This window comes from Musca autumnalis, unplaced genomic scaffold, assembly GCF_047663935.1.
Source record: "Musca autumnalis isolate F117 unplaced genomic scaffold, ASM4766393v1 scaffold_1, whole genome shotgun sequence".
Classification (NCBI taxonomy): domain Eukaryota; kingdom Metazoa; phylum Arthropoda; class Insecta; order Diptera; family Muscidae; genus Musca; species Musca autumnalis.
Genome location: NW_027411644.1, coordinates 201,330,772 through 201,355,168, shown reverse-complemented (window position 1 = coordinate 201,355,168; position 24,397 = coordinate 201,330,772). Strand labels below are relative to the sequence as shown.

General features: G+C 38.6%; 3 protein-coding genes across 3 annotated transcripts; 2 read left to right on the top strand and 1 right to left on the bottom strand.

Moving 5' to 3' along the window:
• Nucleotides 1–493: 493 nt before the first annotated feature.
• On the top strand, nt 494–10,840 carry LOC141390185 (uncharacterized). Its single transcript, XM_073962897.1, has 3 exons — nt 494–1,067; nt 10,204–10,406; nt 10,730–10,840. Exons 1-3 carry the CDS (start codon nt 494–496, stop codon nt 10,808–10,810), a joined length of 858 nt encoding a protein of 285 aa, XP_073818998.1. The 3' UTR covers nt 10,811–10,840.
• Nucleotides 10,841–13,231: 2,391 nt separating this feature from the next.
• Nucleotides 13,232–13,749, top strand: LOC141388982 (cytochrome c oxidase subunit 7A2, mitochondrial-like). Its single transcript, XM_073959909.1, has 2 exons — nt 13,232–13,321; nt 13,399–13,749. Exons 1-2 carry the CDS (start codon nt 13,301–13,303, stop codon nt 13,633–13,635), a joined length of 258 nt encoding a protein of 85 aa, XP_073816010.1. The 5' UTR covers nt 13,232–13,300; the 3' UTR covers nt 13,636–13,749.
• On the bottom strand, nt 13,659–24,155 carry Alg12 (Alg12 alpha-1,6-mannosyltransferase). Its single transcript, XM_073959908.1, has 8 exons — nt 23,199–24,155; nt 23,002–23,134; nt 21,587–21,760; nt 21,374–21,527; nt 21,156–21,300; nt 20,771–20,997; nt 15,202–15,447; nt 13,659–15,143 (listed from the first exon to the last, which is right to left on the bottom strand). Exons 1-8 carry the CDS (start codon nt 23,322–23,324, stop codon nt 13,829–13,831), a joined length of 2,520 nt encoding a protein of 839 aa, XP_073816009.1. The 5' UTR covers nt 23,325–24,155; the 3' UTR covers nt 13,659–13,828.
• Nucleotides 24,156–24,397: the final 242 nt, after the last annotated feature.

Here is a 24,397-nt window from a genome sequence, read left to right as displayed (position 1 = left end):
CAGGTGTATTGCGGAATCACTTGCACTCAGTATTCAACTACTTTTTCGATACAAACAATTATATTATTGATATATGTTATTGAAAGAACTCATTCTATTTCTACATAATGCTTCACATGGTACAATAATCTAGATGATGATTGTACCATGATGCTTCCACTTCGAAAAAAATGTGGTTTAATGTAGCACCCCGTTGCTCTAATTTGTCACCAAAAACATTGAAAAATGTCACAAGTGAAAAATCCGCATCAATTTGAAATAAGAGGGACGCATCATCATCACGCTTCGCGATTTTGGATGACATCAATTTGATAAAAAAAACCAACAAAAGAAAGAAAAACAAACACCATTCTTCAGATATCGTCACAAAACCATGACAAAACTCTTTTTTCATTGAATTCAGCATTTCTTTGGCAAAACCCAAACGTCAACTTGGCTTTTGTCATGGGCAAAACGGTAATGCAATTTAGTCTACAAAATTAATTCAAAGAAAATGCACTTCGCTTTGGTGGTCTTACTAATCGTTGGAAATTTTCCAATATTTTTAAACGCTTACAATAATCATCAAGTTAAATATGATACCCCCAGTCCAGAGTGGATACGATATCAACAAGAAAGACATCATCCAAAGTATAACAAACACAAAACTGCAGCCTTTGGAATTTCCACCAAATATAATCAGCAGCAGCAACAACACAACTCAACTACTAGGCCAGGGGTTATCGACAAACATAAAGAACCACAACAACAGCAGCAACAGGCATTTTCAAATAATTTCGAAACAACTTCAAGAAAAAGTGGCATTGTCGATTCGAAAGGTGGGGAAAACCATGAATTCGAAGAAGAAGTTGAATACATTGACGAAGTTCAAGATAACACCGAAGCAGAACAAAAAACCGAAGATGAATCAAATAATGCCAATAATGAATTGAAATATCCATCAATTCAGGGATTTTTGTCTTTCCTAAAATCTCTCAAACAAACATGGATTAAACATTCTCTATTTCGAATTGAGGATAAAATTAAATTCCTCTATAATTTGAGAGATAATTTATTGAGAAATATCGGTGAGTGATAATATACAGCGTAATGATATTGCATGGCATTTTGGGAGATATATAATTGAAAAATTATAAGGGTTTGGGTTCGAAAATTTCCCGCACCTGGATTTCTCGGGAATTCCTGACATTTTTAGGGCGAGATTTTCCGTGATTTTTTTTTTTTTTTTTTAATTCGCGGAGATTTTTTGTTATTGAACACATATATTATTTGCTTTATAGTTATTTTATGCTGAAATAATCAACCCCGAAGTAGCCACATTCATATATGTACATAACTAGAGACTAAACCAGAACCAAATTGAAACGAAAAACTAAAAAGCGTTTTTATTTGAAAATTTTGCCTATTAGGCGAAGGTCATTTTTTATTAATTTTTTAATTAATTTCTCGTTAGAGACGAGCTTACTGACCAAGATGCTTTTTGAAAAAGGAAAGCCGACGATACGAACCCACACAATCACCACTGTGTGACATGCATGTTTCGCCTTTGATTTAGGAAGGCTCCTCAGACACATCGACTGTGGGGCGGCTTCGCTATCCTCTAACTTATTTCCTCTTTCAAATGCAAGTTGTTTTTTTTTACAAAGTTGAATTTTTTGTTCAAATCTTTGTATGACTTTCATGACAAACGCTTAGCGTAGCCTTTGAAAGTTATGAGTTTGGTTCTATACAAAGATTTGAACAAAAAATTCAACTTTGTAAAAAAAAACAACTTGCATTTGAAAGAGGAAATAAGTTAGAGGATAGCGAAGCCGCCCCACAGTCGATGTGTCTGAGGAGCCTTCCTAAACCAAAGGCGAAACATGCATGTCACACAGTGGTGATTGTGTGGGTTCGTATCGTCGGCTTTCCTTTTTCAAAAAGCATCTTGGTCAGTAAGCTCGTCTCTAACGAGAAATTAATTAAAAGAGCGTTAAGTTGAGTCGAACTTCTCTATAATGTAGCACTTGAGGATCGATGAATTACAACGTTATAGAGAAAATTCGTATTGAAGTAAAATGGAACAATTAGTTTCCTTTCGTGTATGAAGAAGGCTATATAACAGTTCGGTAAAACAATGTGGATAACCTTCAAAGTACAGAAATTCGGGAGGTACCATTCCATGGGGGATATAGGAACGCGCATACCTATACTGATAATTCTCTTCTGGAATGTTTTATAACCCCATGGAAGACTAAATAACAAATTTCAGTCTTTCGGTGGGATATTGACGTCACAACCTTCAGAATTGCGAAAACCGGGAGGTACCGTTCTATGGGGGCTATATCGAAACGAAGACTAAATACCAAATTTCAGCCATTTCGGTGGGTTGCTGTGGCCACAACCTTCAAATAGCGAAAATCGGGATGTACCGTTCTATCGGGGCTATATTAATGCGTGGACCTATACCGACAAATTTCTGGGGGAACGTTTTGTACGCCTAACGAAGACTAAGTACCAAATTTCAGCCATTTCGGTGTGATAATGAGGCTAAAACCTTCAAAATACCGAAAATCGGCTGGTACTGTTCTATGGGGGCTATATGAAGGCGTAGATATATACCGACAATTTTGATATGGAACGTTTAATATCCCAAATGAAGACCAAATACCAAATTTCAGTCATTTTGGTGTGGCCACAATCTTCAAAATACCGAAAATCGGGAGATACCGTTCCATGGGGGCTATATTAAGGCATGGACCTATACCGACAAATTGTGTACCCCTAACGAAGACTAAATATATAATTTCAGCCATTTCTGAGGAATATTGACGCCACAACCTTCAAAACACCGAAATTCGTGAGGTACGTTCTATGAGGGCTACATGAAGGCGTGGACCTATACCGACAAATCTCAAATGGAACGTTTAGTACCCCAAATGAAGGCCAAATTATAAAGACTAAATATTTAATTTCAGCCATTTCGGTGGTTTATTGTGGCCACAGCCTTCAAAATATCGAAAATGGAGAGGTATTGTTCTATGGGGGCTATAGAAGACGTGGACCTTTGTACCCTAACGAAGACTAAGTACCAAATTTCAGCCATTTCTGAGTAATATTGAGGCCACAACCTTCAAAACACCGAAAATCGGCAGGTACGTTCTATGAGGGCTATATGAAGGCGTGGACCTATACCGGCAAAGTTGATATGGAACGTTGAATACCCCAAATGAAGACCAAATACCAAATTTCAGTAATTTCGGTGTATTATTGTGGCCACAATCTTCAAAATACCGAAAACCGGAGGTACCGTTCTATGGGGTCTATATGAAGGCGTGGACCTATACCGACAAATTTCTGGGGGAAAGTTATGTACAGCTAACGAAGACTAAGTACCAAATAATGATGATGAATATTTCGATGTGTTAAAAACGGAACAACAAATTTAATTATACGAAGGCTGAACGATAACTATCTGGCCTAACAATGAAAACGCGAATATTTTTTATTGTTTTCATAAGTAGTCTCCAGCATGATTTATACACTTTTTTGTGCGCTCAAACCTATTGGCGAAGCACTTTTTCCACTCCTAATGAGACACCTGCAAAAAATGGTTTTGTAACGCTTTTACAGCATCTTCAGGCAACAAAAATCGTTGACCACGCCTTTTTTCCTTGATGTGCTGGAATCAAATGAAGTCATTGGATCCCCAGTCAAGGCTGTACGGCGGATGAGCCATCAATTCCACGTTTTTTTCGGTCAAACAGGCACTGTTTTGAATAGATATGTGAAAGCCCATATTGTCATGATGCAGAATGATTTGTCTTCTCTTGTTCGTTTTTCGAATTTCTCAGCAGACTTCAGGCAAACAAATTATAGTGTAACACTCAGAATTAATCGTCCTATATTTCTCAAGCCGTATAGTTGTCAGTTTTTCTGAAGAAACAGGCAACCTTCGAAGTGCTTCTTAAATAAACAACTTTAGTTTGATTTGGCTCGCTTTCGAAGACCCAAACGGCCGATTCCTTCTTTGTTTCAGACTCCTAAGCATAGATCCTAGATTCGTCGTCTGTGACGATCTTATAAACGTCGTTTGACGCACCGCGATCAATTTTATGCTCAATTTCATTGAACCAATTCACAGGAGCCTTTTTTGGACGATTGTCCAATTTTGCCGGATCTAAGGAGACAAATCCATTTTTGAGGTCAGGTCAGGTGTTTATGCAATATCAAATGTTAGTTGGTGGAAGAAATGTCCAAGGTTGCCTCTATCTCACGGTATTTAACATAGCGATCTCGCATTATCCGTTCGTTTTGTCGCGAGTGCCGATCTCGGTTGAAATCACTGAACCAGTTTTTCATAGTCCTATAGGATGGACAAAGATTTAATTTGATCGCTACACTCTTGCAGTGATTATATCTATGTACGTCAAAAGTTGTGAAAAATTCTTGGACGAAAATGTTCACAAGAAAATTTCATTTTTCTAGTCAATATGCCTGTCTGCGTACTCGATCATTTGTAATAATTATTACTAATGTTTCTAAAACTGACAGTTGTTCAATGGAAAAGTTGCTGAAAAAAGTGTTTCGGCAACATTTAGTAAGTACGAAGACAAACCTACTGTAAACAACACATAACATGGTCGTACGACAAACTGTCATGACTTTCCAATAAAAAATTCAAAAGGAGCCTGGCAATACTCGGTGTTGCCTATGCCAGGTGGTTTTCGTGCTGCCCTCGTACCCTCGTTAATAATAATACGTTGCATTCATTAACATTTGTTGTGTTGTTTTATTTAGGAACATCACCACAGCGAAAAATATAGGAAATCAAAAACTTCATTTTGAAAAAGTGTTCGATTTCGCTCAGAAATCTCCAAATATATTCTAGATCAGCATAAAATTCTAAGTCGATATAACGATGTCCGTCTGTTGAAATCAAGATACAGCTCGCAATTTTTAAGATAGAGCCTTGTACTTTGGCATAGAAGTTTCTATTACTCCTAGGATGTTTGATATTGAAAATGGTCCACGTTTTGATATAGTCCCCACAGAACGGTACCTCCCGATTTTCGGTTTTTTGAAGGTTGTGTCCTCAATATCCCACCGAAATAACAGAAATTTTGTATTTAGTCTTCGTTGGGGGTATAAAACTTTCCACCTGAAATTTGTCAGTATAGGTCCACGTTTTCATATAGCCCCCATAGAAGGATACCTCACGATTTTCGGTATTTTGAAAGTTTTAGCCACATTAATCAACCGAAATAAGTGAAATTTGATAATTAGTCTTCGCTAAAGGTACAAAACATTTTTAAGGTAGGAAAAGACCAAAGTCGGGCGGGGCCGACTATGTAATACCCTACACCAGTCGAAATATGTAAAAATGGAATAATTAGTATACATCCCAATGCGCAAATTGGAGCCATAATACCTTAAATCGGGAGGTATCTTTATATGGGGACTATACCGAACCGTGGACCTATCTTGACAATTTTTAGTGGAGCAATTTCGCGGCCATTGAGAACCTCAAATGTAAAATTTCAGCTAGTTTGGGCAAAAAATGTGGCTAAGATCCTTAAAATACCTTAAATCGGGAGGTACCGTTATATGGGGGCTATACCAAAACTTGGACCGATATAGCCCATCTTCGAACTTGATCTTCCAACGGCTAAAAAAATGGTATTCCCCAATTTTCAGCGAAATCGGTCAACAAATGTTGCGAATTATCAAACTTAGACTCAAAAATATGTACAATTGAAGGACATTTGATACTAAAAATTAATTAAAGTAACCGATTTCTAAAATAAATAACGATATATTCACATATTGTGTATGAAAATTACCTTAAAGTAACCTTTATTTATATCGTTCTTAATTATGTGGCCAGGTCGATTTATGACTATTTTAATAAATCGTGGTTTCTTTCGTATAAACGAGGGAGAATTAAAACATGTTTTGGCTTTATTTGAAAGTGCTTTCCCTGTACTTTATTTACAAATTTTGTTCCATATAAATATTCCAATATTTTGAACGTAGCAAATCAAATACTTTTTAATACGATGTCGTTCTTAATTATATGGCCGCCACTGTATGTATATCCCTAGAAGGAACTATGGGTCTATCTCGCTTCCTTTTGTATGTTACATACAAATGCACTAACACATAATACCCCTTACCACCATAGTGACTAGAACAGCAAAGCGCAATTCCTGGAAACTTTTCTGTGAACAGGTAGACAGCGTAAATGATGTATCCAAAATAAAAAAGTTTCTATCGAAAACCCATACACAAACCGAGATCATGGTGAATGATATGGGAAATAAGATGGAAACAATCGAGGACACGCTGGGGCTTTTGATGAATACACATTTCCCGCCGAACACTGCGACGCACGCAGGGTTGCCGGTAATGAGGGAATGTGATACAGAGGAAGCACCAACAATTGATGAAGCGATGGTAAAGGATGCCATCAAGAGCTTCAAACCTTTCAAAGCAGCGGGGCCGGATGAGATATTTCCGGCCTTACTCCAGAAAGAGATGGACTACATTGCGCCCAAACTATCTGGAATTTTTAACGCATGCTTAAAACTTGCGTATACTCCTAAAGCCTGGCAGGAGGCGAGGGTAGTATTTATCCCCAAACCTGGGAAGGCTAGTTACGCAATTCCTAAGTCTTATCGTCCGATAAGCCTAACATCCTTCCTGCTTAAAACCATGGAACGAATAGTCGACACCATGATTAAGAGCAAGATTCCAAACGATATGCTTAAATACAAACAACATGCATACGTTAAAGGTAGATCAGTGGAAACCGCATTACATGAGGTTGTACACCACATCGAGAGCACCTTCGACAGGAAGATGTATACACTGGCGGTATGCATTGAAACCCTTATCCAATCCTTAGATAAGTTTCAGGTGAATCGGGCCCTCAGGGACTGGATAAGCCACATGCTAAGGAATAGATGGATAAGCTGCGGGCTACTTGACGTAAAAATAAAGGACAAAGTTGGTCAGGGTACGCCACAGGGGGGGATTTTATCCCCACTCCTATGGGTCACTACCATAAATAGTCTATTAAGGACTTTAACCGATGAGGGATTTGACCCAGTCTGTTTTGCAGACGACGTTATAATACTTCTGAGGGGTAAAAATCCAAACTTGCTATGCAGAAGAGCTGAATCAGCCCTAAAAATAGCGTATAACTGGGCTAGACCAAGAGGTCTTAATGTAAACCCGGAAAAAACGGAAATATGTCTGTTTACTAGGAAAACAAAACTGGGACACTTTGAAGAACCAGTTTTCCTAAACAAGACGATCAATATTTCCAATAAAGTCAAATATCTGGGAGTAATTCTGGATAGGAAACTTAAATGGAAAGACCATATTCAGGAAAGAGCCAATAAAGCTCATAGATGTTGGTCAACCTGTAGAAGGGCTATAGGCGCCAAGTGGGGTCTTAATCCTAAGATGACACACTGGCTATACAAAAGCGTAGTTAGACCTATTCTAACATACGCTTCAGTAGTCTGGTGGACAGCTATGGATAAAAAGTGTAATATTAAAATACTACAGAAAGTCCAACGAATGTGCTGTCTAAGTGTAAGCGGCGCAATGAGGACAACATCAACGAGGGCTTTAGAAACTATTCTATATATACACCCAATAGAAATCCAGATAAGGTATGAAGCGGCTGTCGCAGCTATTCGACTTAAAGCGATGGACGAGTGGATCAGTAAGGACCACGTAACATACCATCAAAACATTCTACAGTTAACAACGGGAGAGTCAATGGATAACATTGCATCGGACCGTATACCTGAAACATTTGTAGCTGCCTCATGCGAGGCATTAATTCCAGACAGAGACTCGTGGATCGGCGGAAATCTAGCACAAATGCCGACTGGAAACTGTTGTTATACAGACGGCTCAATGCTAGGTGGGAGAACGGGACTGGGTCTCTTTGTTGAAGAACCAGAGACCGAAATATCTCTTCGTTTGCCGGATCACAATACGGTCCATCAAGCGGAGATCCGAGCGATCACAGAGTGTCTGAACTGGCTTAATGCCAACACGAGGCCAACTACTGTAAACGTCCTTACGGACAGTAAAACTGCAATCAAAGCAATAACATCCAAGACAGTAAAATCACAAACAGTCCTGGATTGTATAAATTCGATCAACAGCTATACTCAGCATGGCACGGTGCGTATAATATGGGTACCGGGACATGCGGGGAATAGAGGTAATGAGATAGCAAATTCTCTGGCAAAAAAGGGAAGGGAATTAGCAACTGTAAACCTAGCGAACGCAAAGCCACTAAATGCGTCTCGGCTAGAGTTAAAAAATTGGGCAAAAAATGCCCACTTATCCCTATGGAATAGAGAGGAATTAGGGGAAACCACAAAAATCCTATGGGGAGACCCAAATGAGGAAAAAACTAAAAACCTACTACTGCTAGGTAAAGCAGAGTTGAGTAGACTTACAGGTGTTCTTACAGGTCACCTCGGTTTACAAGCTCATCTGCACAAAATTAATTGTGCAGACAACAGCGCATGCAGGGCATGCGGAGAGGATGATGAAACATTGGAGCATTTTCTCTGCAAATGCCCCGCTTTCGCAAACATCAGATCCCAGTTCTTAGGGAACGACACAATACCAGATCTTAATCAGGTAATTGTAGACGACCTAAAACAATTACGGGATTTTGTTAAGGGAACAGAGTTCCTTAATTAAATTATAGTAGAGTCCCCTTCTTCAAAAACTTAGACTAGAGCGCACAACAGGCCTTCATGGCTTATGTGTATGTCCACCAGGACATGTGGCGAGTACTCGCCCCTCTTTTCAACCTAACCTAACCTACCACATAGTGGTGTAGGGTATAAAAACATATACATATATTGCGAAAAATTAGACAGTATATGTCTATGTGTAGCCCCCATATAAGGGTGCCTCCATTCGGACCGGCTGAACTCAACGCCGCTCTTACTTGTTTATAATTGATGAATCAGTGATTTCAGTGCTAATGGTCTCGATACATATGTATGCGGCTGACTATATTGCTTAAGGGGTTAAGGCCTGCGTACATAAGCTGTTCTGCCTGATTGCCTTGCTTTCCTGCTTCATTTTTGACATAATAAAAATAAAGAGTAAAGAAGGCCGAGCAAATTTCGAACTGCGTTGCCCTTTTCTTTTTTATTCTTTTATCAGAAGTAAGCAAGGTAAGCAGGCAAGGCAGCTTATGTACGCAGGCCTTTATCCCTAGTTGTGTAGACAAAAAAAACTCAATTTTTCATTAATTGTTTTCAAACAAATACCAATATTTTTAAGTTGTTCTTTCTTTCATCTGAAGGAGTACAATATTGCATAGTCTTGTGGTAAATGGCTACCTGCGAAACCGTTTTTTTAGAAACGAAAACAGATGGACCGATATTTGTATATATCATGAATATCTTAAATATTGTTGAAAAAATAATGGCTTACGGATGGATATAAAAAACCGGTAAACCGCTTATAGAGGCGGTACAACATTTGTTAATACATATGTGTGGTATTTTGTTAAATTTGAAAAAAGTAAAGCCCTAATACACATGTGCGTTTTGTGATTTCAAAACAAAAATATTGAAACATCTTCTGTTTTTTCAATGAATTACCAGCGACCCCAAACATTTTTGCAAGATTTCTACTTTCTGTAAGAAATTATGCATTTAGTGGAATGATACGGAAACATTCAAATTGAAAATGTAAGGAATTTTCATTCATGTTTTTCAAAAAAATGTAAAAAATATTAGTTTTTTAAATTCCAATAATTTATAGACATTTCCTTGTTTTGTTTACATGTACGGGTGACACTAACATTACAAACAAAAACAAATTCCTACGTGATTGTTGAGTTGCATATGTTGTAGTATTTACTCTACTTTCTTTGTTCTACCATGGTGATAAGTAGAGGTAACCCCTTAAGTCATTTTTGGCAAAATTATAAAAGGTACAGGAAACCCCACTTGGAATTTGGCTCGACTGTTCTTTGTCCTTTTGTCAGAAATGACTTAAACACAAATGCAATGATTCTAATACACCGAGGCCTTAAGTTTTCTTCTACGAACAAAAGAGATTAGGATTTTCCAAAATGTCAAAAATGACATGCTGACAGTGTCAGGAGAGCTGGAAAGGCATATAATTATAAATTTCATAACGGTCATATACAATATATTTTCTTTTTAGAACGACAATTTACAGCATTATGGTCGAATTATGGGGACGACGATGATGGTGATGGCGACGAAGACGATGTGAACGAGGGACGTAAACATGTACGTCACAAGCGAGGAATATTGGGTGAAGCTAGTATTGACTTTCCACCCGAAGCTGCCTTGATGAGTATCAATTTCCTTACGTTTGCCGTGTTTTTAATTAAATTGGTTTTGGTAAGTTTCGAAAAGGATCTGTAGTGGGTTTCTCTAACGCATTTTTTTGGTTATCGACAACAATCGGTAAAATTAAAACGCAAAATTATGAAGGAAAAATATGAAAAAAAAATTGACAACACTGTTAATACCGGCAGGACTTGGCGACAAATTTATTTTGGTTGCTAACTACCCCGACAAGTTTCGTTAATTACCGCAATTATAAGCATTTTAATTTTACCGATTTTTGTCGGTAACCAAAAATGCGTTACGAGAATTCCACTACAGACTGACTGTTTGAGTTTCTGTTTATAATCACTTTCTATTTTTTCTTTCTATTTTAGCAAGTGGTAAATATTGTACGAAGCAAACATATTACGATCTCATCGTTTGGATTCAATACAAATAACTTTACCAAGGGATAAACGATACAGCTATAATAAAAATTAAATATAAATAAACGTTTTTTATCTTTCTAATTTAACTTATGAATAGAAAAAGTAAAAAGATTTCTAGACTAGAATAAGCATAGTATTTTATAAAGATTCCATCAGGTGTGTCACACTAAATTTTAATTTCAGAATATGCAACAGTTGTAATACGTCAACTTTTCAAAATAGAATAAGGGGACAAGAAGTAATTGCTATATCCCTCACCAGCATGGACAAATCTGATATAAAGAATAAACCGAAAAGTGCTCTTTTCGGATTAAAAGATACTCTTACAAATCTCTATACTTGGCGTTAAGCAATATCCCCAATGAAATCCCAGGAGAAAGGATTGAGGTAAATTACAAAGGTTAGCTACTTCATATTATGTGAAAAGCCGAGAGTGCTGTAAATGCCCTTACCAAAACTCTACTGACTTGCTACGAGGATTTCTGTCCAATCACCTCTGAGGGGAGAGCAACATGGAAATCGTACATAAAGCCTTTAAGACGAAACTCAGTACTGATTTGGATGCCTATAAGGTTAATTTCAATAAGTACAAGAAGAGTGGAATCAAGTAAACTAAGCGAAAGTCTTGGATCAGTTTTTTTTTGGATTTTTTTGCCAGTAAACGAAGTGGCCAGGTATTGCAAGATACTCAGAGTGATTATGAGTGTAAACTCCCCGTGAGTTTTGTCTTTCTGCCGTTTCAACTTAAAGGAGGAAGTGAAAATACTCATGACGAGTTGACATTCATAACCGGGCTACCTATCTAAGGATGCAAATCCGTAGGAAGTATTAAGCGGAGTGTCGGTTAAAGGGTTAACTTTCGACTAGAGACTCTGGATCTGTTATCTGGGGTACACTTGCCTGCTGCAAGCCATAATCAATCTTGCACAGACGAAGAAGTCTTCAAAGACTTCTATGGACGATTTAGAGCAGTGATGGCCAAAATCACACATTTGCAGATTATAACTTTCGCTAGTGTGAGTGGAAACGTAAACAATGCGTTAACCGAACGAATGTGTTTACAGTGTACGTGTGTGTCGTATGCCCCCGGGCACAGGAAAGTTGTTGTTGGTGGCCATCACTGATTTAGAGCTTTCAGCCTAATAAATTGTCGGGAACGAATAATATAAAACAACTATGCTTCAGAATGTTGCGGAGCCGACGTTTTCTCCTTCGCTTCACTTGAACTTCACGACGGGGTAAGTGAGGGTAAGTTTTCTCGAACATCCTCATATATCACAGCCTCCACCCAGACCACCTGCTCGGTGTGCAAAATACCAAAAAAAAATTAAGCATGAAGCTAATGTAGCGAGGCCTTAAGGTTTGAAACTTCTCCTCCTGTGTAGCCTTACAAAATTAACTAAGATGTACACGTTAGCATTTTTAAACCCCTCCACCAACGTATGGAGGGTATATTACTTTTGTTTTTCTGTTTGTAACGCAACGAAATATTCATTTCCGATCCGATCTAGCCATGTCTCTCCGTTGTAATCTCTCTAGAGCAGGGGTGCTTAAATTTGAATTATCCGTTGCAATCCAAACGACATATAGTTACTCTCAATTTACGATACCGTGAAGGAATGAGCACCCCTACTCTAGAGTCCACAATAATTGAGCTAGAACGCAATATTTTGCACTGTCTTTGTCCATATGCATATCATGGTTAAAGATGGGCTATATAGGACCGCATTTAACGTTACATTCCGATTTTAGAAATATTGAGGTTTTTAACTAATTTTGTTGAACTATCTGAGGTTCCTAGAGGACACAACACTTGTCCAACAAAAAATTGTCACATTAGGTCCATATTTTGGTATAGGAACTATATAACTCCTGATTGTCGATATTTTGAGGATTTTAGCTACATTTGTTAACCGAACTACCTGTAATTTGACATTCCCAGTAGTCACAAAACATCTACACCAAAAAATGTTCAACGTAGGTCCACGTTTTGGTATAGCCCCTATATCACGGACGGTATTTCCCCATTTTCGGTATTTGGAGAATTTCAGTTACAATTTTAAACCGAACTGGATGTAATTGATTAGGTGTTTCAAGGAGTTTAGAAACATTTATTGACCGAACTACCTGTAATTTGACATTCGCAGTGGTCACAAAACTTCTTCGCCAAAAACTGTCAACATAGGCCCTATTTAATGGTACTTCCCGATTTTCGGTATTTTGAGGATTTTAGCTACAATTTTTAACCGAACTAGCTGTAATTTCTCATTTGAGGTTCCTAGCAGTCACCACACTTCTGCACTAAAAATTGCCAAAATTCAATATTTTGAGAATTTTAATTACATTCTTAACCTAACTATCTGTAATTTCACATTTGTACTTCATCAAGATATCACCATACTTTTTAGTTAAACGTCAATTTACACTTGTAGAAAATAAATTGTTTTTCAAGCGGTAGAATCTCAAACATTAAATATAAATTATTCAAGCTTTTCCTTTTTTATTTCCCTAAGGAAGATGTTATCAGGCATACTTAAGGTAAGTATGTGTATTAAATTGGATATTAACGTTTTTACGGGGACTGGACTTACATAATTCGCATTCCTTTGTTTCAGACAATTATTCAAAACAATTTGAATAGAACAATCCTTCTGCAGTCTCAACGTTACAAATCTACACTGCAACCAAAAATGATACGACTACAACAAAAATTCCAGGAGAAAAATAATCTGCCAATACATCTTAAAGGAGGAGCAAAGGATAAGCTGTTATTTCTTACAACAATGGGTTTAACGGGATGTGGTTTAGTCTACACTTTGGTATTTTTGGCTGGTTACATCATTTTCGACTGATTGAAATGACAAAATCTTGAAGATTTTAGAAAAATTAAGTCTTTTTTTATTATTTGTAACAATTTTTAGTAATTTGCTTAAAAAATGCAATAAATATTTGGTTTAAAAAACGCAGACACACACAATTAGAAAAAAAAATTAAAACTTATATATAAAACCCTCCCTTCATTTCTCCGCTTCCCATTATCAATCACTAGCTTTGTGTTTGGCCATCGATTTTATCAATAACACTCTTCAGGCAATCCTTGGTGGATACTTTGTCTAAATTGCACATTTTCGTTAGATCCATTGTGGAAATTTGTTCAATCATCTCCTTGATACGTTCCTGTTTTATGATGGCCTTTACGGACTGTTTGGCAGAGACGACTTTTTCAGGTTTCGTGTTGGGTTTCTCCTGAGAATCATTTTCAATATGTTTACCCTTTGAACGGAAATGTTGTTCAATGAGACGTCGTATTTTCAGTTTCGTTGCTTTCGTTTTACGATTCACTTGACCCAAGGCTAAGTTACGCAGTTCATCGAAATTTATTTCTTTGTGTGGTGCATCATGCTGTTCTTTGGAGTGAGTAAGGTCGTGTTCTTCATATGACTCTACAGTAGACACTATGGCATAATCATTGTCATCTTCTAAGCTAACTGCGGAAGAAAGTAAAGAACTAAGTTCGGGTTCTGTGTTGGAAGAGGAAGGTTGGTGGGAAATGTTGTAATCAAGTGGTTCTTCTTCTGCAATTGCCTCTTCTTCTTCTTCATCAAGATTTTGTGATATATCATTGTCTACCACTTGATTATCTTGTTCTTTTGATTCCTTTGCTTTACGTTCCTTTGAATTTGTTTTCTCTTGGCTATAGTTCTCCGCTACCTCCTCAGCGGAAAGTTTTCCTCTTTTATTTGATTTTCTGACTTTGGTCATTGGCTCTTCAGTTGCTTCATTACTAATTTGTTCTGATCCCTCTGTCTCCTCTTCCCCTTCAATTGCCGCCGAAGCTTCTTCCTTTAAGTCTTTATCTTGTATTTCCACATCATCTTTTACTTTTTGAGTTTTCTTCTTTTTCTTTTTGCTTTCTTTTGGTTTCTGCTCAACATTTTCTTGCTCGGAAACCTTTATTTTGTCCTCCACAATTTCTTGAGTTTCCGTTAAGAGATCACCACTACCTTCCTTGGGTTTCTTAGTTTTCTTTTTTGGCTTCTCCAAACTTCCTTCCTCAACAATTTCACCATTTACCGATTTCTTTTTTCTCTTTTTACTTTCCTTCTTAGTTGCAATGGGCTCCTTACCAGGTTTCCTCTTGAGAATGGCAAGACATGGCTTAGTTTTGATTTTCACGGGCATAACAGAATTATATTGAATGCCAATGCTATTGAAACAATCCACAAACTCCATTGTATCGAAGTCTTCTTGCAACGAAGACCACAATTGATTGTTGAATTTATTTTTAGCTTCAACAATCAGATGAGTGTATTCCAGGGACTCATCTTTGGTATAGTTCATTTGTTCCTTTTTACAGTAGCTGAAATTGAAAAAGGGGTTATTTATCTCTATTTCAGATGAGTATATGTACCTCCTACCTCCAATTATCGTGCAGTTGTAAAAATCTTGATACGCCACTTTGTGCCGCCAAATTAGCAATATGCACCGTAACATTTGAGGATCCAGCCTCAAGTGTATGTAAACGTGTTATAGCTGCTCCTCCAGGATAATTGGTACCAGATACCAAAAGCAAAAACAATGTTACACAAACATTTAGCAGCAAATGTCCTCCGGCACACAAGGACAGGAATCCATGCCACAGCGATTTGCCACTATTTGACCACCTAGAAGCAGAGACATAATTAGACGGTAAAACATTGCAAATAGATTATAGGTTATTAGGCCAAGGATGTCACACTCCTCATCACAGTTTTTAGTAACTAACAAGAATTAGTCGGCGTTGTAGACAGCTAAATACCTATTTCTGTGCAGATCTGAACAGACGATGGCTACTATTATGCTTCTACGTCAGACATGACCAAAAAGAGAATGGAGAAAATGTGAATGTATTCAAAATATTGGCAACTTATAACAGTGTGTTAGTAAGTTTGTATTCACGCAAGCTATAAAATAATAACAAATCAAAACATTTGTTCTCTTTTGTACTCTCTTTCTGTGCATTCGGGTCGTGTGCGTGTAAATTGCCGAAAATCATCGGCACCGCCGTGCCAAGTGTGACCATGCTTGTTCTACGTAGGTTTGTATGCTTCTACAACAACAACTATTAAAAGAGTGGGACAAATAAATAAATAAACGGGTTCTAACGTACCGGATTGACCTGAAACCATAGTTTTTCGGCCAGCGGCTGCCAACCCAGCATCAAACTTATGCTTCTACGTAGCTTTCATGCTGCTACAACAACAACATGTCGTGTGAGGACTCCAAACAACCAAGTAAGAACACGAAGAAGCTGTTGGATGAGCTAGGAAGCATAGGTCTGATAACCCTTGGATGCGACGCAAAAGCTGACCACTTCTACTGGCTAAGAATCTTTGTGTTATCATGTAGATGGGAAACTTAAGACCTGAGGAGGCACCCAGTTGCAGTTCTCAGGTCGGTATTCTGACGGGCTTGAATATTTTTACATCCGTTGCACTTATATTTGCGGACTACAGTGACGCCGCATAGCTTACCAAAAACCGACCTTATATTTAGTTAACAAGGTGTCTTAATCTGCTGCCGGCTAGCGACTTGACCTTGTTCCTACATCTCATCTTATAGCAGAAGATTGTTGTGGCTGTCGTATGTGAAGCTTAGAACCTTGGTAGTTAGTGGCCAGAATTCTGTTACCAACAATCATGACATTCAACTCAGTTGTTGTATAAGTATTTAATATGTTTGTATATTCGTTTTTCTGCTTAATCTGGATATGGGTTTTCTCCAGTTCTAGAAATGTGGCTGCTTCAATGTGTTGTAACCACAAAGCAACCGGAGTTTACAGAGTAGCTTTGGCAGGGCAGTAGAAAAGGTCCAGTGTTTCGTGCATTCTTGTGCCGCATGCTAGGCAGATGTTTTGCACGGTGTCATCGATTCTTTCTCTAAAGGATTCAGACGGCTGCACTATCCCAAGGGTAGTTCAGCTAAAACTACTCTGGTTTGTCGTGGCAACTGACGCTCTTTAGCTTCGATAGATGGTGGATGTACTTCGAGTACTGCATTCACACGATAGTTGTTTCTGGCATCTGCTTCTGCATTCGTGTGAATGCTATTTTAACCTATCAAGCTGGTTGTTCTTGATCTAGGGGTTTTCTTTTGTAACATTGGACCTCTCTTTTTAGATCATGAAAATCTCTGCTGACATGTCTGGGTACCTTGGGTCTTTGGAGTCGTTTGTGGTCGGAATTCTGCTACCATCGACCATGACATTCAACTCTGTTCCCACCTCTGCCGTCCATGTGGTGAATAGAGGGTTCGAAGATTTAGTGGCGGATATTTGCATATTCCTCGCGTCAAAAAGATCAGTCAAATAGAAGTTCAGCTTTTTACAAATGACGCCAGGGAAGGTACCCGCATACGTTACGATCTCGATGCCGTATGGGGGGTGGAATACAGGAGAGGTAGAGGTTAAACAGTCCTTATTTCACTCTACGTGACTTGGACTTCTTGTTCCTGGAACACGTACGACTTGCGTCCACATATGTAATTGAGTATCCAACGTTTCAAACTTGGGCGGAGGATTATCTGCTTAGCATCCCAAAACAGCGTGGAGTGCTTGACAGTATCAAAGGCTTTGAATAAGTGGAGCGCCACCATCACTGTTCTATCGCACAGCTTGTTCTGGTTGAGTCCTCGTCTAATATGTGTGGGAATGGCGTGCAGCGCTGTTTTCTTGCTGTGCTGCTTACGGAATTTATGCTGATGATCGGCAACTGGATAGCTATTTCTGACGCTGGAGAGGAGTAAAGTCTCAAGGGTCTTTTCTATGGGTGACAAAAGTGAAATTGGCCTACATATACGATTTAAGGTAGGGTCACATTATGCAAATATTTGCTCAAGCGCACACTGCCGTTCGCTGGAGCAAATATTTTCCGAATGTGACTTTACCTTAACCATTGCTGGCATATCTGCCTGGCTTCAGAAGCGTTACTACCCTGCCCATTTTCTAGACTTCGGGAACGATGTGGGTGGGTAGCAACATGTAGAGATCTTTGGTGAGATACTCGACCCCTAGCTCGTCCTGCTGTTTTATCATTACCACGGAGATTGCATCAGAGCCCAACACTTTGAATCATTTAGCGCTCCTGATGGCATTCGGAACATCACTCATTATATATTGTGGTGGTTCCTCCTCGGAAGGAAGAGATGTTATGCAACGTAGTACTCTTCTTTTCGCCCTTTCACTCCCCGGGTACTCGACAAACTGTCGATTGAAATGACTTGCGTATCTCTTCGGATCGGTCAGCGTAACGTCGCCAAACGTGACTGAGGTCCGATCTTCTATCTTTCCAGGGTTCGAGAGTGGACCTACCGTTGCCTACAATTCACTTATTCCGACTCCAATGTTGCAACTCTTCAGTTGATTTACTTGTTCCGCTTATGCTCATCGACCAACTTATTAACTTCTAGTATCAGCTCCCTGACACTGAGGTTGGCACGACGAAGCTCACCACGCTTATTTGCTAATCCCGTCGTCTCTATAGAGAAATCTAGTCTCATTTTGGGTATTCGACCAGCAAGTAAATGATGAGCGGCTGCAGCAGAGATGATGTATCAGAACGTCCTCTCTGCTACCGGAACATCAGAAGGGATGAAGCGGTGATTAGAAAACTCTCTGAAACTAGGCCAATAAGATTTCCCATGATTAATAAAAGTGCGGCGTTCAGAGGTGATGAAATCGGGCGGTCTGCCGATGGAGACAATTATGGTGAGATGATCCGACCCAAGAGAAACGACGGGTTCCCACCTGACGTCATTTGTCAGACCAGTTGACACGATTGGTTATGTCTGGCGAACTGTGACACTCTCTTCTAATTCTGGTAGGGGCGTCCTCATTGACCGTGCAAAACGTAGTGCTATCAATCTGCTCAGCATGCTCTATACCTCTCTGGTCATTGTCTAGAATCGAATGCCACAACTCATGATGAGCATTAAAGTCCTCCAAGATCAGACGGTTATGACCTTCCAAACGCGGACTAATCTTAGGCCTATAACTTGGAGTACAGCTAATTATCGGAGGGATGTACACGTTCAGCAACTCGATCTCGGCAGTTTTACAACTGACTGCTATCCCCCATACATTCCATGTACGGGTTATTAGAGCTCAAACGAGATAGGTATGTATTGAACAGGCTGGTGCAATAGGAAAGTCAATACTCCACTTCAGGTGCGATCCTTCCTCAGTACGTTGTAACCATCACAACTGCAATTGTTGTTGAGCTTGGTTTCCTGCACCGCCGCGAACATGATATTCTCCCCCGATCTTACCTCGGAGTCCATTGCAATTAAATTGCAAAAATGATACATTTTCAGGGATTGGAACAACAGCTGGGGCCTGTATACACTCAGAATACAGCAACATAGTCCCTGTGGTATTCCCTCACATGGAGGAGTACAGAGCAGCCCCAGAGATGCATCTACTACATTTCACAGAAGTTACGAGTATGGTGGATGTGACAAACTGAGCACAATAAATTGGTACTGGGGTTTTCTCCTTCCCGGCAAGGACCAAAAGAATCCGCAGCAGGTATTGCGGCCCAGCAAACCAAATGTCTGATGTCCGACATGTCGGAACAATTTCGGAAGCAAAATCGTTCAGATTTCGTTCCGATTTCTAAACGATTTTTCGTAGGGGAATTCGTTCAGATTTCGTTCCGATTTCGGAGAAAATGTCGGAAGTAAATTTCCCTTCGAATATGCTAATGTTTTTCTCCGATATATCGGAAACAAATTTCCCTTCGCACAGCAACCACCTTTTGTATATATCTAACAAGCAACATTTTAGTTTGTTGTCGAAAACCAAAATGGTTGGTTAGTCCCAATTTACATTAGGCGAGTTTACTTGCGGCAATTGTCAGTTTGTGGGTGAGAGAGGGTGTTGAGAGGCAAAGGGTTACCATATACCTCACCTCTCTCTCCATCAAACTGACAATTGCCGAAAGTAAACTCGCCTAATGTAAATTGGGACTTATAAAATTTGCATACACAATTTTTAAATATTTTAAATATAAATTAAACATATAATAATCTAAGCTAGTGCTGATAGACTCAACATATTCGTACACAAGGTTTACATTGTTCTACTATAACTACAAAATGATAACAGTGAAAATCATTAGATACGTTTGAAATTACGATCTTCCAATAAAAAAGAAAAATTTATCAATAAAAAAGAGGCGTTAGAGAACATTTTTTTTGATATTAATACGGCATTATTCCAAAATCGTTCAGAAATCTTTAAGAAGATTCGGAAGATACATCAGATTTTCATACGACATTTTTCCGAAATCGTTCAGAAATCTGTACAAAAATTCGGAGGAAAAAATTCGAATTCCGAATTTCCCAAGGATTTTCTTCCGATTTCGTTCCGAATTCTGACCGACAGATTTATCTCCGAAGCAATCACAAGCACCGCTCATGCAGCTTTGAACGTGATCCTGGATCTTGAGCATCTGGATATCTTGTTCCAGTTTCAAGCTGCGATGAAGGCTTTTTTTGTCCGAGCATTAAGAACATGGTAATTGAATTAGCTTCTATATGCCATCTCTTTCAGGTAAGCCTCACCCTCAGTATTTTTTCCAAGCAGATACATTTGAGCTGTAGCTCTGGACGGCATGACAATATATGTAGACGCAGGAAGGCACAGATGCTGGTGTCTTTATGAAAATTCACTAAAGAAACCTAACCTTAACGATAGCTATAGCATATTTCAAGCATAGATTTTAGCTATAAGGAAAGCATCAGAGTTGGTTTCACAAGACCCATGACTATATGTCGATAGCCATGTGGCCTTATGGAACCGAAATGTAGGATATTCAAAGAAAACACGCTGGCGTTCGATCGTCGAGCTTCTACTTTGCCGGAATATGTAATCCCTTATCATAACTACTTTCCTTCTTTCTTACTTCTTGAGGTATAGTTTTGTGGAATATAATAAAATTGTATACTTACAGACGATGACATGCTGTTGCCGCAGCCAAATTCAATACAGGAAATACATAGATTATAAAACGTAGCTCCTTATGAGGTAAAATTGAATAAATTGCCACAAATCCAATGGCTGCCAGAACAATTGGCCTAACTCTTCTCTCCAAAACAAAGCCAATTGGAACAAATAGTAAAGATGCGGCCATGGCTCTTGGCAGTGCTGAATAGAAATACCACAAAAATGGTGAAGTCTAAACAAAAATTGCATTAAGGAAACCACTTTGAAATATAAAAATTATTAGTATGCTGTAAAAATGGATTAACTTTCCAAGAGAATTTATCTTTCCTTCAAAATGCTTTTAGCAATCTATGTGAAATTATGGTTTTCTTTCATTGTTTTAAAGGATACACCCCAATCGGAGCTTTTATTCAATATGGTATTATACCATAACACTTCACCCTCAGGCCACACTAAACGCTGCCAAAAGAAGGAATCCACAACAAGTGAGGTAGCTAGTATAACAATGGCAACTGGTATGGCAATTTTTAAGATCCTAAAAAATAGGAAAAGTTATCATTATACAAATACGTACTTACTTACAAATAAGTACTCCATTTCTTCCTTACCTGGCCAATGTTACTTTTTTAAAAAGTAAATTAAGCAGCACCAATAGACCTAAAAATATAATCAACTCCGAACGGAATACTAAAATGGCAATACCGGAACAGATAATGAATGGTTTCACTTGATCATTTAACCAATAGGCCAGGGCATAGAGAACTGAAAAACATTATTATAAAATTGGACTCTTTGTAAATATAAGTTGTACTTCAACTTACCCAAAGGTAATGCCATTATATTCGGCAATGTTCTGGACATATAGAAAATGAAATGAAACTGTGTCAGAGTTATAAGACTAAACCATAGACTAACATCTGAACCATAGATCCGGGTAATGACACGTTTTAATTTAGTCCATGCACAGGTCACCACAGCCGCCAAAACGAGACGAACTAAAAGAAAGAACATTTTTTACAAGGGTTTGTGTGGAAAAGTTGTGGGCAAATATCGCTCTAGCCTAATTCATCTGCAGCAATAATATATTTTTTTCTTTGTAATTTCAACAACCCCAGTTACCCCAGAATGAGGAAGCTGACACAGAAAGTTAATAGGTTGATCGGTGAGCATAAGCGGAACAAGTGGCTAAATCATTGCAAGATTTGAATTTTGGACAACGGTTATGTCACTTTCGAACCCTGGAAAAAAGAAAGATTGGACCTCAGTCACGTTTGGCGTTGACTGATCCGAAAAGGTGCGCAAGTTATTTTAATCGCCAGTTTGTCGAGCACCCTGGGACTGACAGGGCGAAGAGAAGAGTATTACGTCTCATTAGATGTCTTTCTGCCGAGGATGAACCACCACAATTTACAATGAATGATGTTGCGAATGTCATCAGGAACGCTAAATCATCCAAAGTGTTGGGCCCTGATGGAATCTTCATGGTAATTCTGAAACAGCTGGAAGTGGTGGGAGTCGAGTGTCTCACCGAAGTTTTAAACCACATCATTCCCGAGGTCTGGAAATGTGCAGGAGTGGTCCCGCAACTGATGCCAAGCACGAATGCCAGCAAAGGTGAATCGTACAGAACGATTTCGCTTTTGTCGCCCATAGCAAAAACCCTTGAGGCTTTGGTCCTGCTCAGCGTTAGAAACAGCTATCCAGTTGCCGATCATCAGCATGGATTCCTAAGCAGTAACAACGTGGCACGTCATCTCCACACATACATTAGTCGAAGACGATGAGTCGAGTGATGGTGGCGCTGGACTTATCAAAAGCCTTTAACACTGACATGGACTGCACGCTGTTTGAGGACATTGAGTTGAAACGTTGGAAGATCCATAATATGTGTGGGCCCCAGTCGAACATGGAATTCAGGAACATCTCAGAGAGTTCTCCAAGGTGGGATTATTTAACCTTTACCTCTCCTGTATTCCACCCCTCCAGACGGCACTGATCGAAACGTATGCGGATGATTATACGATGTTGGAGTCATGTTATTTGTGTAGACTCAACTCCTATTTGACTGGTTTTACCGCCTTTTTCACTTGAATACAAAATTCCGCCACTAAAATGCATTCAATTCTCATAACTACTGAAATCGTGTTTCTTCATGTGCTAAGGTCCGTTTTTAGATTGAATTTGCCTGGTGGCTGATGCACTATGCTTCTTATAGTTAACGTATATGTTTACCTACCTATATAAAGAGACCAATATTTACTGATATTCAATGTTTCGAACAGTAAAATGAATGGTGATGAGAGTATTGATATAAACAGAGGTCCCAAAAATGTGCGCGGTACCACTCCAGGAAATTCATGATGATCATACTGTAATGAGAAAACAAACAACATATTAAAGTTTGTCCATGTTCATCATAAACGCCACATCTACCTCTGTGAAATTATGACGCAAATACAAAATGTCATGTATGGCCTGTAGATTGAAACTTTCTTCCACTTTCGTGAAGGGGGTGTAGACAATGTGTGCAGCAGCTGTTATAAATAGTAACAAATCCATGATGATGGTGATGATGCGTTATCCAAAAGTTCCCAAGTTCATTTAATGCATTTGATTTATTTAATCCTCCTCAATCATCAACCAATTACATAATTTTAATTTTTGTTCAATAGATTTTCCGTAAAAATTCCGAAATATTTTCACCAGCACAAGTTTTCTTCAACCGCCGCGGAGACAAAAAAACTGTTTTGGTTTTTGCGAGAATGTGTCAGTTCCAATAAGCAAGCAAAATGCGGTGCGACTAACGCGTGAATTCGGTGGGAGAATATAGATGTTCCTTCTTCTCTTTTGACACCTATGCGGGTGACAAAGATCAACAACAATTTTGGTTGATATACAAGAACCGGCAATCTTGGCAAACGCTTTGGTTCTTTATCAATGGTGTGTACGTGTGTGTGTTTATACATCCAAGAAAATGAGCAAACACTTGTTGAGGAATCGGGACAGACAGATAGACAAACTAACAATTTAATCTTATAAACAAAAGGTATGCATTACAACAAATGCTTTGCTCGCTATCAACTTCTTCTCTAAATTTAAAATCTAAAATTAGATTGCTTCAAATCTCGTGTACCACGTAGTCGATAATTGTCACTTTTGTTTTTTTCTCCATGCAATGTAATTATTTTTTTCAATCCATTCAATTGTTTTTGAATAAAGCTAATTTGTTTAAACTATTCTAAGTAGTTAACAAAATAATATTAATTTTTAATTAATACACTTTTTCATTCTTTTGTGTGATTAAACAAAACCAATGTTTACAATATTTTCAGAACCATATGGTAACGCTATAGAAAACACAGCGGAACAGCTGATAAAACAATGCACAGTGGGCGAAGGAGGAAAGACCCAGCAAAAAAGCAACATCATTCTTTGAAAGACAAAAGCTAGTGTATAGATTCAAAAATGTTTTTATAAAATAAAGGACATTCAAAGTCAGCAGTACTTGAAGGAGTGTACAAAATATTACGAAGGCCGGCATAAATAGAATACTCTACCAGCTGGCGGAAAAATCTGAAATGTTTACCACAGGTCCTGGGGCTGGATTCTTGTTCTATGAAAATTTGAAATGA